The sequence below is a fragment of the Salminus brasiliensis genome, chromosome 1, assembly GCF_030463535.1.
Source record: "Salminus brasiliensis chromosome 1, fSalBra1.hap2, whole genome shotgun sequence".
In the NCBI taxonomy this organism is placed as follows: Eukaryota; Metazoa; Chordata; class Actinopteri; order Characiformes; family Bryconidae; genus Salminus; species Salminus brasiliensis.
Genome location: NC_132878.1, coordinates 83,490,903 through 83,507,671, shown reverse-complemented (window position 1 = coordinate 83,507,671; position 16,769 = coordinate 83,490,903). Strand labels below are relative to the sequence as shown.

General features: G+C 36.8%; 1 protein-coding gene across 1 annotated transcript in view; it reads left to right on the top strand.

The window, feature by feature from the left end:
- The window catches only part of LOC140536643 (cadherin-7-like), a 180,789-nt gene that overhangs the window by 132,536 nt on the left and 31,484 nt on the right, over positions 1-16,769 (top strand). The window contains exons 8-9 of the mRNA XM_072658570.1: positions 6,078-6,214; positions 10,041-10,162. Coding sequence (XP_072514671.1) covers positions 6,078-6,214; positions 10,041-10,162 — 259 coding nt within the window. The remainder of the gene's footprint in view (positions 1-6,077; positions 6,215-10,040; positions 10,163-16,769) is intronic.

Genomic DNA, 16,769 nt, shown 5'->3' with positions numbered 1-16,769 from the left:
AATCACTCAGGAAACAGTTTAGTCCAAAGCCTCACACTGAAAACTAATGAAGGCGTGGTTTAGCCTTTTTTGCTGTGTTTTTGCCTATTCGTTTTCTGCCTTGCTGATCAGTATAGTGTTAAATAATAAATGGTTAGCCCCTCAGTTTAAATACCGGTACACTCAATGGTCCTTGTGCTGAAATGACAGCACTAACAATAGCTGTATTACTAATTAAGAGTTAATATTAGAATAGTTCAAACTTTTCAGGAATATGTTTCATTTATTTTGGTAAGAGGGTGTTTTACTGTCTTTAGAATATGTCCATAGTAAAATCCATCAGTATCATACCTGTATGGCATATGTGGCCTGTATCACAGTCTCTCAGTGAACCTGATTATTTAGGTTCTGTTGGAAAAATTGTTGGAAAAATTATATTTTTTAAAATGCCTTTTTCTTGATCTTGTTAACATGCATTTGAAGTTAAAGTGTAGTCATTCATTAGCGACCCATTTCTAAAAGCTACTTGGATTAAACAATTGACTACACAAAACCTGCAGGTTAAATGGAATGATTATTCCGATAATTAATTAATTTGCTGACTATTAGTTAAATATTTAAATAATTGGACCATTGTACCACCATTATCCACAATTTCCCTTTTTTGCCATTGTGACAGTGCTGCCATTATTCAAAGTATTATGCTGGAGCAAAACTACAGCTGTTTTAGTGTATTGCATAGGGGTGATCAGGACATATTTGCAATGTGTCAGATTAGTGTAGAGTGTAGCATATGTTAAAGAGCACCATAGAAATACATTGCCTCTAAGTATACTTCAGAATATTATATATAATAACAAATATGAATAAATAAATATATTACCAAAAAGGGTTCCGCTACTATGTGTCAAAGTACTCTTTAGTACTGTATAATAACATTGCCAACTCCCCATAGTAATAGATGGAGCACAGTCATTCCAGAGAACACAGTTCCACTTCTCCACAGCTCAATTCGCATGCATGCCTGCATTATGCATGGCGCCAATAGGTCCAGAAAATTCCTACTAGTGACTAGACAAGCTGTGTGTGTGCACTTTCACACCTGTGTCAGCAGTGGCAGCAACTTAAAGGCAACATAAAAGCTGAATGCCTTCATAAGAAGGGGTGTCCACAAACATTTGGCCATATGTGGCAAGTGATGTGACAAATGTACTGTATAGAACAAGAAACAAAGCTCTGAATATTAAAAGCCAGTTAGTCTATATGTGTACATACTCTAAACTTCCCAGACATGGATTATCCTAGATTACAAGCAGTGCCTATTGACATGTGTCAATTCTTAGTCTAAATCTAGGCATAGCCTGAGTCTGGGAAACTGAGTCTGGGAAACTCTATATGTTTAAGAGTTTGTATGAGTCAGTTTTGTGATGGACAGGAGGAACAGTGCATGAAACAAAGCTCCAGGCCATGCTGTGTTAAAAAGGGCAGGTTATCTCTAGCTCTACACCTTTTTGCCTTTCCAACCTGAGAAACTGAGGATTACAGAAGGAACAGGCAGACACATGCTTTGCTGCCACGTGACGAAGTGCCAGTGCGATTCAAAACGCTTTGATTCCCCACTAGAAGGAGTCTAGCTGTGCTTTCAGAACCCCTGGATGCAACAGGGCTGCAAAAGTCAACTGTGACAATTCAGGCAAAACCTTCAGTGTAGATTTGTATTGTCAGCACAGTAACCCTAAGTATGATAAAGTCATCAAAACTTTATTGTTGATGGGTGTAATGATTTTCCAGGCACATTTTGGCACACTTTCTGGCACCTGCCACATTCACAGCACATGAGTATTGTTGCTGACCATGTGCATCACTTCATTGCCAACTGAGCCATCTTCTAACAACTACTTCCAGCATGATGATGCACCATGACACAAAGCAAAAGTCATATCAAACTGTTTTCATGGTTTCATGAGCATGACAGTGTTTTTCAGTGGCCTTCCTAGTCACTGGTTCAGAGTCCAATAGAACACCTTTGGGATGTGGTAGAACTAGAGATTCACAGAATGATCCTGAAAAATCTGCAGGAATGTGTGAATCAATCATGTGAACATGGACCACAATCCCAGAGGAATGTTTCCAACGTCTTATGGAATCCATGCTTTGAAAAATTGAGGCTGTTTTGAAAGCAAAGAGAGGCCCCCTGCAGAAGATAAACCTAACCCTATTGGCAACATGCCTAATGCCCCCCAGCATTCAACAGTGGAGCAGTGGAACTTCTCTGGAATGATGGTGCTCCATCCAGTACTTTTGGGATGGGTTGGGGAGTTGGGGATGATCCGACATCCTCACCACTCACTTCCATGCTTGTCGCCTGAATGCAGTCAAATCCTTACAGCTATGCTCCAGTAGTAGAAAGCCTTTCAGAAGATTTCAGAAGAAACCATGATTGAGCAGGTGTCCCAATACTTCAATTTTTAAAATGAATATCCATAAAATCCATAAAATTCTAACTGATTCAAATACTCCACAAAAAAATGTGGCGATGCGGCTCTTTTGGTTTAATGACATAATAAACAATCAAATTTTAATTTAATTACAGTCACAGTAGCACAGTATTGTTTTCAGATTCAAGGTTGTAGTTTTATTATTTTAGTTATTTATATGGCTCTGTAGCATAACTACATTTACAGATTTGTTGAGGATATCACAAGATATTAGAAATAATTTGCATATCAAAAATGTTGTTAATTCACATGTATAGAAGAAATCAATACAGCCATACACATACTTTTTGGAGCAGTATCAAAAACCTTCTGCTTCTCCCATCGATACTTGTGGGACTGTGAAGAAGCTTTTTTTTTTTGTTTTATTAAATCAACCCACCCAGCAAAAAATTGTTGAAAAGACGCTGAAAAGGCGACGCATGAAGTCTTAACATTGATATTTGGTTAAAATGTGAAAGGTGAAAAGCTGTCATTTTCAGGTCTCTGAAAATCCTCTGTCTAAATTTCGTTGCAAAGTGAAAGTTTGCTTTAGCAACTTTAACCCAACCTCAAACTTTCTGCGGCGCCCCGCCACACCCAAGTGGTTCTTCATTCCTGATCGTCAAAAGCAGTGGTTGCACCCGTCTGTTTCTTGTCCAAGACGTCAATATATTACGCTTTTGAGGTACAGTGATTAATTTGTTTCATGGCTATATTAGGGCTATACCGAAAATACGTCTACTTTGGGCTAAATTTAGACCAATTCAGACGGACTAAACACAGCCCAATTTAAATGTTTCTCAAGAAACTATGTCGATATGCGTCTGGTGCTGGTTGGAAAGGATCCTGTTTTAATTTAGAGAACTTGGTAAAGGCCCCTTTAAAAAGGAAATTAGGTAAGCATGTAGAATCAGCTCTTTCTGTGTGCTATCATGTTTTCTATCACTATATTAAAAAATGATCAAGGCTTTCTTTTTTGTTGGATGGTGTTATTTTCCAATGTTTGGTCAAGCTCATTCAGAATGTAGTTCAGATGAACAAGGTGTCTACAATGTGTCTATTAGAACAATAGAAAAAAGTACACTTGTGCTACTTTTATCCCTGTTCTTATGATTTATTGTTTAAAAGTGTTTAGTTTTTAGTTTAACTAAAAATAGTTTGTAGTCTAGACAAACATTTATGAACTTCCTGTTTTTGTAGACCATTATTTCTTTACATATCAGATGAGAGCACCTAATAGCATTGCATGAAATTGCTCATGAAATATCTATAGGAATTGTGTGCCACAATCCACATGGACCAGGGACGCCCTACCCAGTATGACCATAGTGTTCCCAATAAAGTTCTTGGTGAGTGTAGATAATCACATTCAGTTGATTATGATTTCATAATTTCTTAATGTTTCCAAAAATATGTGATTTGTGTTGTCTATAAGATCTAAGATCAAATTAATGTACTAACCGCATTCTGTGAAATTAGATAAGGTTAAATGAAAGGGAAAAAAATATATTCATATTTGCCTATTAAAGAAATGTGTGTAGACCACAATCAGCTACAGCACAGCACTTAAACTCTCTACAGAAGTTGTGGGACTAGAAGCACCCTGGGGCTTCTGAACAGTATCATCTCTTTAACTGCGTTAGCCAGACAAATTCAGTTTGTAGAGACATGGTAGATCCGAATAACTTGGCAGACGACATCATGGCTTATGACACTGGCATTTATCTGGGCCAGATGGCATGTCTCTCTCTTGTCTTTTCCGCTACGGTGGCAGATCCTAAATGCTCTGCTTTCACTGAGAAGGGCATTCCCTCTGGAAGGCCTGCAGGAGCCGTGGCATTCAAAAAGTACAGAGCAAGCCTAAAAACTGGCAACCTGTTCCGACACTCCCTAGAGAGCTATACCAATCACAGGCTAATTGAAGGAGTATTGCAAACCGCTCCGTCTTGGACAGTCATGATTGTCAGTAATTTTAATCTGAAAATCAAATTAGATGACCATTGTGGTTCTAAATTGCCTCTCCGCACATCCTCTCTTACCGCCGTATGCTCATTTGCACAAAATAGAATTTACAACACTAAGCAGAAAGCTTTCACCCCCCCCCCCCCCAAAGAGCCTAACTGTATTCAATAGATGTGACATCTATTGAACATGGGTGAACTTCAAAGCCCTTTTCTTATGATCTATGAATTTGTAAACTAAGCTAGTTATTGAAGAAACCCAAACATTTTGCATTGTATGTAAAGGGGCAGATGGCATGAAATCTGAAAGTAATTCGTAATTAGTTAAGAAGCAACTTGTTGATAGCAGTTTTAATTGGTCTTTGAGTTGCAGGAGACGCAAGCGTCAGACTTGCTAATCAGCTGGATCATCTTAATGACTGCAGCATCTGCTGATAGATAAGGAGTGAATGAAAGGCTAGACATCAGCTCAGTGTTGAATGGGTTTTTTAATGAGGAGCAAAACCTCCTGAGTGACAAGTTCTCATTACTGCATGCACGTATGCATGCATGCACATGCACACATACACACACACTTTCCTTTGCTTAGTGTGTGTGCGTTTATATATATATATATATATATATAATACACTGATCAGCTAAAGTTAAGACCACCTGCCTAGTATTGTGTAGGTCCACCAAAACAGTTCAGACCTATCAAGGCACGGACTATCAAGGCACCAAAACCTGTAAATTGTGAGGTAGGACTCATGACGCTTTCACTACTACTGAGCACCACTGCATACACCCCACAGGACCAGTCATTTTGGAGATATTTTGACCCAGTCATCAAGCCATCATAGTTTGGTTCTTGTTGTGTGCCTCAGATTCTTATGCTTGCCAGTTTTTTCATGCTTCCACACACAACTTTATTCTTGCTGCCTACTATGTATATCCCACTCATTAACAAATGCTATTGTAACCAAATTATCAGTGTTATGCACATCACCTGTGTTTTTATGTTATGGCTGATCAGTGTACAATATGTATTAGAAGGTCCGGATCTGCATTTCTTTTTGCCATTTGTTTCCTTGTCAAGAAATTATAAGACTACACACTTAAAAATTAGTATATATCAATGTAAATTGGGTTGATTTTATTGTCTTCAAGGATTGGTATGTGTAAAATGGCTTTAAATGGTATGAAATAGAGATGTGTGGCATAAATGAATTAGGTCCATACAGCTGTAACTTTGAGCAAATGAGCAAGTCTTTCATTTGAATATTTGAACAAATTTTATTGAGTGTTTTCAGCAATACTTTAATACTATGGAATCTCTCCTTTCTGATGACTTAAAGGGTCTATGTGTCCTGCTTTCTTGTATATTGTATATTACTTTCTTGTATATTATTTTAATAATAATAATGATAATGATCATAACAACAACAATAACAATAACAATAATAATAACAATAATAATTTTTTCTTCAGCCTTCAAAAGAGAAACTTTTAGCTCCACGAAGTCAAAATTCTTTACTGGCTTTTGTTCCAGCTGCCTGGATATCTAGACAGCCCACGCAAATGGAGCAAAATCCTGAGAAGGATTTTTACTTTCTGGACTTCCAGGATAGAACCAGAGCACTCCTGCCACAGACTGTCTCTGTTGCATCTTTGTTTACAGGTATTCTATAGACAGAAACACGGATTTGGAGCGCTACTTTAACGTGGATGCTAGATCTGGAGTCATCCGAACAGCCAAGCCACTGGACAGAGAGATCAACTCAGTCCACAACATCACCATCTTCGCCATGGAGAACTGTAAGTATGGAGTTCCAGAATGAGGAATTGTTAACAAAATGGTTTTCAGTCTCTCAGTCCTACAAATAAAGGTTGCTAAATTGTTCTTGGCTTAGACATATGGATAGGTTTTAGATTATTTAGGGGACCAAACACAGCTCAATTAGGTATCTTTATAGAAGTCTAGCGGATCAAAACAATCACATTTTTCCTTCTTTCTGCTACAACACACCAGAATCAGTCCTTTAGTTATTAACATTTTTAAGAGTTAAAGCACCTGCAATAGAAAACTCATAGAAGCATTGTGTTTGGGGTCAGGATTATGATTAAAATTCACAGGGTTAATGGAAAATCCAGTTTAAAATCTATGCCTAATTTCTGAACACATTCCCGAGCAGCGTTTTCAAACTCCCGGAAAATCTATTGTCTTTAAAAACATTGTTTGGCCCAGAGGACCTTAGATTCTCACAAGGTCTCAAGCCAATCAGTAGCAGTGCAGCTGTAGGAATGCTGTAGGAATTCATTGCCATTCATTAAGCATGATTAATGATTATGCAAATATACAATTCTGTGCTGTGCTGGGAACTATGCATTGTTTAAAACTTTTTTGAAAACATGGCTGCTTGCTGTTGTGTTTGCTTTTTTCCAAGCAACAACAGCTCATGAATAGACATGTGACTATTAATATTTTAGATACTTGTTCAAAAGTTTATTGTTATTATGGTGTGAGCAGCCATGTTAAATTGATGTCATACATTGAGTTTGGTACTGAGAACCTGACCTACAAATTCCCAATTAAAGACTTCCCACATCAGAAGTAAAAAATTACAACAAATATAAACATAATAAATGTACATGAAACTATGTGAATCGTAATTCATAAGTAATTTGGAAGCTACATTACAAAAAAAAAAAAAAAAAGTATTACAGTGGACATCTGGCATAGTAAATTATGCTGTAACCCATGCTTTAGTGTACATTCATACCATACATACCAGAGGTCTAGCCAGAGTCAAATGCATAAATCTATCTATCTATCTATATATATATATATATATATATATATATATATATATATATATAGTGAAATAAGAAAATCTATGGCCTAAACTGTCCAATTACTAACATAACACATGGACCCATCTGGTGACATTACTATGGAAACACAAGATGGCCAGACGAACAGTCCTCCTGGATGTGTTTATTTACATGAAAACTGTGTTACATTTTACACAGTTGTGGACATTGTGTACTTCACAAATTTGTTAGGTTCTGTACTTTATTACAATATTTTAACATTTTGTTTATTTTTACTTTTTTATTTCAAAAGTGCCTTTATTTTAAAGTGCCTTTAACTTAAGAACTTTCATACTTTAACTAAAGTAAAAACTATACATCACTTCTATTTCACATGGTTACATCAGTAATACTTTATATCTCTACTTCCAGGTATAATCTTCAATTTCTTTGTCCACCCTTGATTTTACCCCATATTAGGTCACATCCAATGTTGTCCCATAAGATAACAATTTGAACAGAGTGCAACTGCTGTCTGGTTTACATAGGTGTTTTAAATATGATGATTGTGCATTTGCAAAACAGAGCTGTAAAGTAAATGCGGATTAGGATGCCAGGGCTGTCATGGATCACAATGCTTATTTAGTCCCTTGGGATTGGCTGTGACCCATTGACAACAGCGAATAAGAGCTGGGTTGCTGACGAAGGCACGGGGTGGGCATGTCGGCTGTCGAAATATGCAAATGTGATTTCCCCTGACAGCCGACAGGTGCAGCCCATATAGAATACTGTACAGATTGTACAGCAGTTTCAAGGACAAAGGTGGCTTCCTACTCAGTTTTCTTAGCAAACAGCATGTGCTAGCCGGACAGAGAAACTGACCTCAAATTTAAGCACGCTCACATTGTTATTAGTTTCACTTCTTTTCTTTTTATTTTTATTTTAATTTTTCCCTTTTTAAACAGTCAAGGAAACAACACACACACATAGTCATAGGTAACTTACCATAGGCCTTCTTTTTGGTTGCACCAAAAATGTTTAAACAATATCGTGATGCACCCTTCAGTCACTTCTGAGGGCCTCTCATTTACATCTTTCATGGAAACTATTGGCAGTACTCAAGACTAGGCAGCTTGGAGGGAGGCGGGGTTATGCTAGGCCCAAACCCAAACTTCAATGACTATGTTTTTTATTCTGAAGTTTTTTTTTCTATTATTATTTAAGTATGCCTGACTTGTAGGAATTTAATAGAGCTATTTATAGTATAGTCTATATTGATTGTATAAATATATAATGTATATAGACATTTACAAATTGTGAAATGTATTTTAACCATTTATCCAGGCAATGGAACATTAATTTGTTCAAATGGGTATTTGAGTTGTTATAGGTCTTTATAGAACCATATGCCACTAAGACACCCTTGGAGAGCCCCCTTTTTAAGGGTGTATTTTATAGGCTGGCACAGATTGTGGCTTCTTTTATGAATGATTGTTGCTTTGAACAGCTTGGCCATTTTCTGTTGAAGTAATTTTGAAGAGCATTGATGGCAGTTAGTTAACACTCTTCTCCAGAGTGACCTACAGTTGAATCATGTTACACATGTCTTGCCCATGGTCTCTTATTGGTATATCGGGATGGGCTGGGGAATCAAACCCCATCTGCCATGGGGAGGGCAGTTTTGTTTACTTAGTTGAAGAGGCTTGAACATATTGGAAATCTACTTTTAAGGAAGCTTCACATATTTTTTTTACCTTTTGTCATTTTAATTCAAAACATTGTAAATTGAAAGTGTAACGTGTTCTGTAGATCAGTATGTAATTAAGTATATAATCAAGTAATTGCATTTAAATACTGTAGCAAAAAGAAAAGAACTCTCTTCTAATGGGTTAAACTCCTCTGTCACTCCATCTTCTTCTAAGCCCTCTTGGTCTAACTCTTTCTCAGATCCAACTAAACTTTTGATCTAATTGGACGGCAATGCTTTGACACACTAATAGATTCTTCTTTGCTTCTGTCAGAAACAATTAGCTACTGTGATGAATTTTGTGTTAGACACTGTTACACAGTGTGAGATGACATGTGTTCCTTAGCTGTTACCAAGCAACTGTTTCAGAACTATAATGCAATCATTTAACCAGTAACTTTTATTTCAAAATTAAAATATATATATATATATATAGATTCTATAGCAAGGTGAAAAAAAAACCTAACTATGAACCTGTTTGCAGAAATATTATACTGGTTTTCCCAAGCATGGATTAATACTTTATGCTCTGTGACCAGTATTGCATCCTAGGGATTTCTAATTGGTAACTACATGCAAAGCAATGCAAACTAGGCTGAGGTGTTTTTAAGTGTTACTTGTGGGGGAATAAAACTTGGGACTGTGTTGACTGAAGGACCCTTCTTAATGGCATCATTAGATATTAGTTAAATATTAGAAAAATAAGCTACTGGTATATATATATATATATATATATATATATATATATATATATATATATATATATATATATATATATATATATTCAGGCCATTACCTGTCTTTAACTATTTTTAAATGAGAGCAACAGGAATGTAACAGAATTTACATTGCATGAGTTGGCAAGCTCATGGATCCAAATGGCAGGTCAGGTCTGACCCAAATACTACCTTATTTAACCTTATATTTTACACAGTAAAAAATTGCAGTATTGCAGAACTGCTAAATGTGAAATCGAACAGTTGATGGTGTCAGTCAGTGAGTTGTGTGAGGATAGACAGCAATGCTGCCATGCACTGCTTTCCTTAAGCACTGCTCTCTCTCTCCTCTCTCTCTCTTTCTCAGATGACTCATCTCAAGTGGGAAAAGGCATAGCCATCATCACAGTGATGGACATCAATGACAACGCTCCAGTCTTTGCCATTGAATATGAAACACGCGTGTGTGAAAATGCATCACCTGGACAGGTAAAGAATAGTCAGATTTCTTAATAACGTATGTAAGTGTATAAACATGTGCAGGAAATTGTAGCATTTTCCTCTTGTGCTGATTGATTTAAGTCATAGCTCTTTCACAACATGGCGGCATGTACTGGTTCTCTCAGTTTTGACTCTCACATAACTTTGATGTCACGTGGCAACAAAACGGTGCTGGGATATATTACTTAAAGTAACATTAAATCACGTTATAGCAAAGGGGTGTTTTATTTATGGCACACCTTGCTTGTCCTAAATACATATAATGCGTATTCATGTGACTAAAAAATATGGGGAAAAAATAAACTAAATAAATAACAGAAGTCGGGTTTGATTCACCCACAGGAGACGCAGGTCTGTACGGCTGAGTGCCGTTGCGCATTACATATGAGTTATTTAGCATTTGCCCTTTTTCTGGCTAAATGACTGAATATATCACTGGTAGTGATCTGTCTGCTCCTGGCATTTGGAAAATACAATCAGGAAAAGGAGGGGGGAAAAGCCAGATTGGAAACGAAAGTAAGTGCAATAGATCAAAATGATGCACTGGCACAGAAATGGCCATTAGGGATTTTTTATTTTATTTATTTATTTTTTAAAGACTTTGCCTTGCCTTTGCTTTCTTTGTACTTGTATATTTGTCTGTGTGCTTCTGCTTCGCAGTATTAAGGTCAGCTACACATGTAACTTGTTATTATGTACAATTGTACATAATAGTGCTTAACAATATACCACAAATGCTTTTATTTGAGTTCATTTGTGCCTATAAGAAAATGAAAAAAAAAAAAAATAGTAGCATATCATCACTGTCACATAATATACACCATCATATTTAGATCCAAACTTAGGAGAGAAAGGAGAAAGAAAAATAGCTTCTTAAATTTAATGGGAGTCAATAGAAGCATTTCTATTAGTCCATTCATCATGAATTTTATTATAAAGAATAGCTACTGTATTTACATTGTCAAAAAGTAAAAAACAACAAACAAAATAAAAACAGCAAAAAAAAAACAGGGGTGAAATTAATGATATGATGGTATAGATATAGCTTAACTTCAAAGATCTAAATGCTAAATTGCTCTCTCATTGTGCTAAGAAGACATATCTGTTGCTGTGCCTCTGTGGGTGGGGTTTACAGTCAACCTCTCTCAGTGTCTATCAGTTCAGTTTAGTAGCTCCAAAGAACACACGTCCCACTATAAAGACACACTGCACCCCAGACTACACTAAAACGTACTCCTGCTTATTTGGGGTCAAAAATGTAACAGTTACTTTTCTAATGCTCACTTATGTATTTATGTATTAATTATTTATGGAACTTCAAATAGTAACTTAACAGAATGTAACATACGTAATGGTTATTCTGTTGACCTGCTACTGAATAAGTTGGTAAAAAGAAATAAATACATTAAGAAGTATCCTGGTTGCCTTTAATTATGTATTTATTTATATATGTATGTATGTATTTATTTATTTATTTATTTATTTAACTTCAAATAGTAATTTCACAGAATGTAACATACATACTTGTTCTATTGACCTACTATTTGGAGCTGAGTGAACTTTTTTTAGCCAGGATACTCTTTTTTGCAGGGTATTCATTTTGTTTGTTTAAAATGGTAGTTGGTGACACATACAATTCTGTAAATGTTTTTGTTTTTTTGCTTTTGATCACAAATTTAAATTGTTAAAAATAAAACAATTAATAAAAATAAATAAATAAATAAATTAATATTAAAATTGTACAATACGGACCCTGTAAGACAAAACATCTCTCTGTAGAAGCACTGCTGGAAGACATGCTGTAGCTCACTTTGGTCACTACACCCACTGTTTAATATCATTCCTGTCTAATCTGGCCTGCGTTTGCCCAGAGCTGTGCTGACCTGCCTGCCCATGCCCTGGCATGCCTATCTTCAGGACTCGGTCAGTACAAATGATTTGACCAGCTGGTTGGACACCCTGGTCCTTCAGCATTCGCAGATTAACGTGGGAAAACACTGCTTCATTATAAGCTGCCATTCCTCGACCCCTAATTACCGCCACCATGCTCCAGCAGGTCCCAGTGAGTCTGACGTGGGGCATCACAGATCAGCGGTGCGTCTGTCTCGTGCCATAATATTAATTGATATTACCGCAGAGCTGTCCAGGGTGAGCGGGTGGGACAGAGCGTGGGTCATGATCTGCAATCATCACACACATTATGTCCGCCAGCAGGCACGGCTGGCATGGAGCTTTTGCCCAGACGTGGCATCGCTCCACTGGAGAGGCGGACAAGCCAAAGTCCTAAAGAGGTTTACAGACCATCTGCGGATGTTTACACTGTTGTTGGTGGGTGAAATTTTACACTCAGCAATAGTATGCAAACTGTTGACAGATCCTGCATTCAGTTCAACTGACCTTTATTATACCTTCATTATACCAAAACTGGCAATCCTGCACACCAAAGACATATACTGTATGATAGGTGTGATACTATCCCTTCTCAAAATGTAACATGGACTCAATACGGTTACTCAATTACTTAAATTTACTGAATGTAGGGGCAGCCGTGGCTTGAAGTCTAGAAAAGTGGCTTTGGGACAGAAAGGTCACTGGTTTGATCCCCTGACCTATAAACTTATAATAATACTTAAACTTTATAATACAACTTCTAAGCTTGCTATGACATTTTGCAGCCAGCAATTTTACTAACTCTATGATAATGAGTATTAACACGCTGCTCAGACATCAGCGTGGTCAAATGAAATCCACTCAGACTCTGCACACGCAGTGGGAGTCATCAATGCTGTACCTAAATCCAGTCAACCTCTTGGGCAGCTGACAATGTCAACACTGAGGGTGAGGGCTCGTTTGCATAACGAGAGGAAAAGTGAGGTGTGCTCGCTAAGCAGACAGCGTGTGTGCATTTTAATGGCCAGCATAACACAGCTACCGAAATCTGCCGTTTGTTGTCAGAATATCAAATGTGCATTCAGATTGAATGTTAATGACAGGTGTTGGAAGGATGTGTGTTATCCCGGGAACAGTCAGGGTACTCCTCCGTCTCGTTAAACTGTGTTTCATTGGGATTGAATTGCAGAATTTTGTGCAGGACGAGAAGAATTGCTGTATTATCCTCTGCTTGAATGTTCTATTGAACGCTATGGGGAGGCCTGTACCCATTTCATGTTCATGTATCAGATTGTCATAAAAGGCAGATAAAATAGAAAGTAGAAAGATAGTTAGAATAAAGTCATACCTTTTATCTATCTATTTATTTATTTATTTTAATTTATTTATACATGCTTCACTATTCAGTTGATACTAGTGCTCACTCTCAATAAGTACATAACTTGCATATTATTTTTTCTAATAGTTGCGGTGTAATTTATAGTAATTAATTTAATATGTCTTAAGGGAAAGTAGTCTTTTTAAACATGTATTTGCTCCATCTGTTCCATAAAGCTGATTACCACTGACTGTCATTTTGACACACAACCCTTAGTAAAATGAATTAGCTTGAAAGACTAGAAACCAGTGGGCAGGTGCTGAAACGTCCTATTGGTTTCTATTGTATTTGTGTTTTGAGTCACAGGTTTTATGCTCCTGTCCATGCACAGGGAAATCGCTGCCCATGTTAATCTATCATATGTTTCTAGAACATTGCAATATATACAATTTTGGGGGGTTTTTTTCGTCCTTTTTCAGATTTTTTGTCATTTTGCCTGTCACCAGACACTGTAAGAAAACACAGTCCTGTCACATCTTTACGTTTGTGGACTGTAGGTGTGAGTGTTGTAGTGATTGGGGTGGAGCTTCTCAACACTCCTTGTGGTTTTCATTTTTTCCTAATTAGGTTTTCTTCTTTATCTAAATATCCTTTCACATTTCACAGTAGCTACGTTCCAAAGCCTAGGCAGCAGTCGAGGTAGGCTGCACTTCTTGACTGCTGTACTATTTGTATACAGCCCAGGAAGGCAGGCCATGTTCAGAGCGATTTGCAGAACGTTGAAGTGTTTTTTATGGCCCTCGGTTATGCAAAGTTATCTGTGCACATACATCGTAGGGAAAAAAAGGAAAAAACAGAACCATAGAAGTGGCAGAAAACTAATCCTCTATTTTAAAATGATAGTTTGAATTAGGAGTATAGTTCATTTCTATAAAAAAAATAAGAAAGCACAAGATTCAAGTCATGGTTGGATGAGGCGGGACAGTTCCAGTGACATCACCACGTAGCTTGGTTAGAATGTTAAATTTATGTAACCAATAGGCTGCTAAGACCCACCCTACATAGCTTAGGCTTTGGAAAGCACAGTTCTGTGTCTTAAAGCAGTATATCAGTTATATTGGCATATTGTGCACCTGGACTGGTAATTCACTTTTACTTCACTGCAGTAAATACAAATCATGATTTGGGCGCTGCCTTAAGGATATACTCTACACATGCATTTGTTCAAAGGCTAAGAAATACAGAAACAGCATCGGAAGTGAAAAAAATCACATCAGTGAAGGCTTAACTAAAATAACTGTAAATAATGGTAGTTTAAAGTGTGCAATTTATGTATAAAGGGTCTTTTAAGTAACATTTATGCCAACATTTGTTGGTGTAGCTGATGCAGTTAATACTGTGATTGGCAATAGTGTGATCACATTGCTACGTTAACTGAAATTCAAAAAATATATAGTATTTCCACAAATGTTCTGTCAGCAGAAATGGATCTACAGGAAACTATTGTATTATGTAATTATGTTAAAACAAGGTCTTACAGTAAAAACAGTACGCATAGAACTAATGCAGTGATGTTCTGTATATTTAGATTGCTGAAACACTATTGTACATGAACAGCACTATACTACAGAAACTACTGACAATGTTTTAAACAGAGGAGTGCTTAATGCAATTAATCAGTGTTGATCCCTGCTATGATTTATTTCATTAGCTTCCAGTGGCAGTCAGTATGTAGCAGCACTTAGCAGAAAGGTATATGCTCACAGTAGGACATATAGAGTATAACACACCTGTAGCATTTATAATGCAGTCGTTTTTGCTGCTCTAAGTGCAAAAAGATAGGCGTCTCTAGAGGCCTGTAGAAGAGAATCAAAAGGAAGTGGGTTCACTCAGCCATTAGACAAAAACGCCTATGGCATTACACATCCCTCCTGCAATATTTAACCCTTCCTTGCTACACCCTGTGAGACACATCTGAAGCCAACATTTGTAGAATTTAATTAACTCTTTTAGTACTATAGACAGTATGGCAGTCTTTTGAAGCCATTTCAGTGGAAGATGTGACAACGCAACACAAATTGTCATCCAAAATACCATGTTATTGCATTGTGGATAAGCAGGTGTTAAAGTGTAAAGATTTGCTTGAATTTCTTTAATGGCTTCTGGTGAGCGCAGAATGCTCAGGATGCTATGCTTCATGTGCAGATTATAGTTGGCTACTCCTTTTTTCCGTAGCTTCATTGTAATTTTTGGTGTAGTGAAAGCATGATCAAACCAAACAATATGACCATTAGAATATTATTTGATGCATATTACATACATTTTATTGACCTTAGGGTAGACTTCTGCAAGGACATTGGTATTAAGTGGTATTAAGGTTGTGGTTGAATGTGAAAACCACAGGGGGAAGTGGTTATGTTACAAATAGGCTAAAATGATTATAATGACTATAATACTGCCATTTAAAAAAAAAAATGTAGAAGTCTTATAACACATTTGAATTGAAATTTTTCTTGCATGTAAGTATTTAATTTATTTTATTTGTGTGGGTTAATGCACCAAAACCAGTCAATGATTTTATATTATCATTTTCCAAACTTTCATCTTCTAGAATTTATCAGACTTGTGTTGTACTGTGCCTTCAAACTTATGTTATGTAAATAGACTTTTTTAACATTTTTGATTGGCTGCCCTGTGTTTAATTAAAAAAACAATCAATTTAACATCAGCATGAATGGGTTAAATCATTGTATCATTCATGTTTTTATGACATCACAAAAAAACATATTTAAAATGTTTTTACAGCATAATTTTCAAATTATGCAAGGAAGTGAATGACATATTTTGTGTGTGTCAAATTCTTCAAAAAAGTACATGTGAAGTTGCGTTGTGGAATCAAGGGTACTACACACTCAGCTTTACTGCCCACTGTCCACCCTGTAATCATGTTACTAATATTGTGTCATTCATACATTTTATCTTATTTGAGGGTGTGATCTTGACTCGACTGGAGAAATATCAGTGTGCCTTCTGTGAAGAATGGCAGAACAGTTGTAAATGAGCAACTAAGCCCTGGTCAAAGAGGCCTTTCACTGTCTGTATTGCCATAATAAGCCTGACTGTTGAGTCAGCCTTGACAGAGAGAGAGAGAGAGAGAGAGAGAGAGAGAGAGAGAGAGGATTTAAAGGACCAGTATTTTTCTTTTTCTGTAATTACTGTAATCTTTTTTTCATTCAGGATCCACTTTAGCTCTGTGATTGTGGTCTACTACATTTTGGAACATTGCTGTGAGGATTTGATTGCATTCAGTAACAAGAGAGTTAGTTAGTGAGGTCAGGATGTTCACCACACCACCTCATCTCCAACTCATCCCAAAAGTTCTGGATG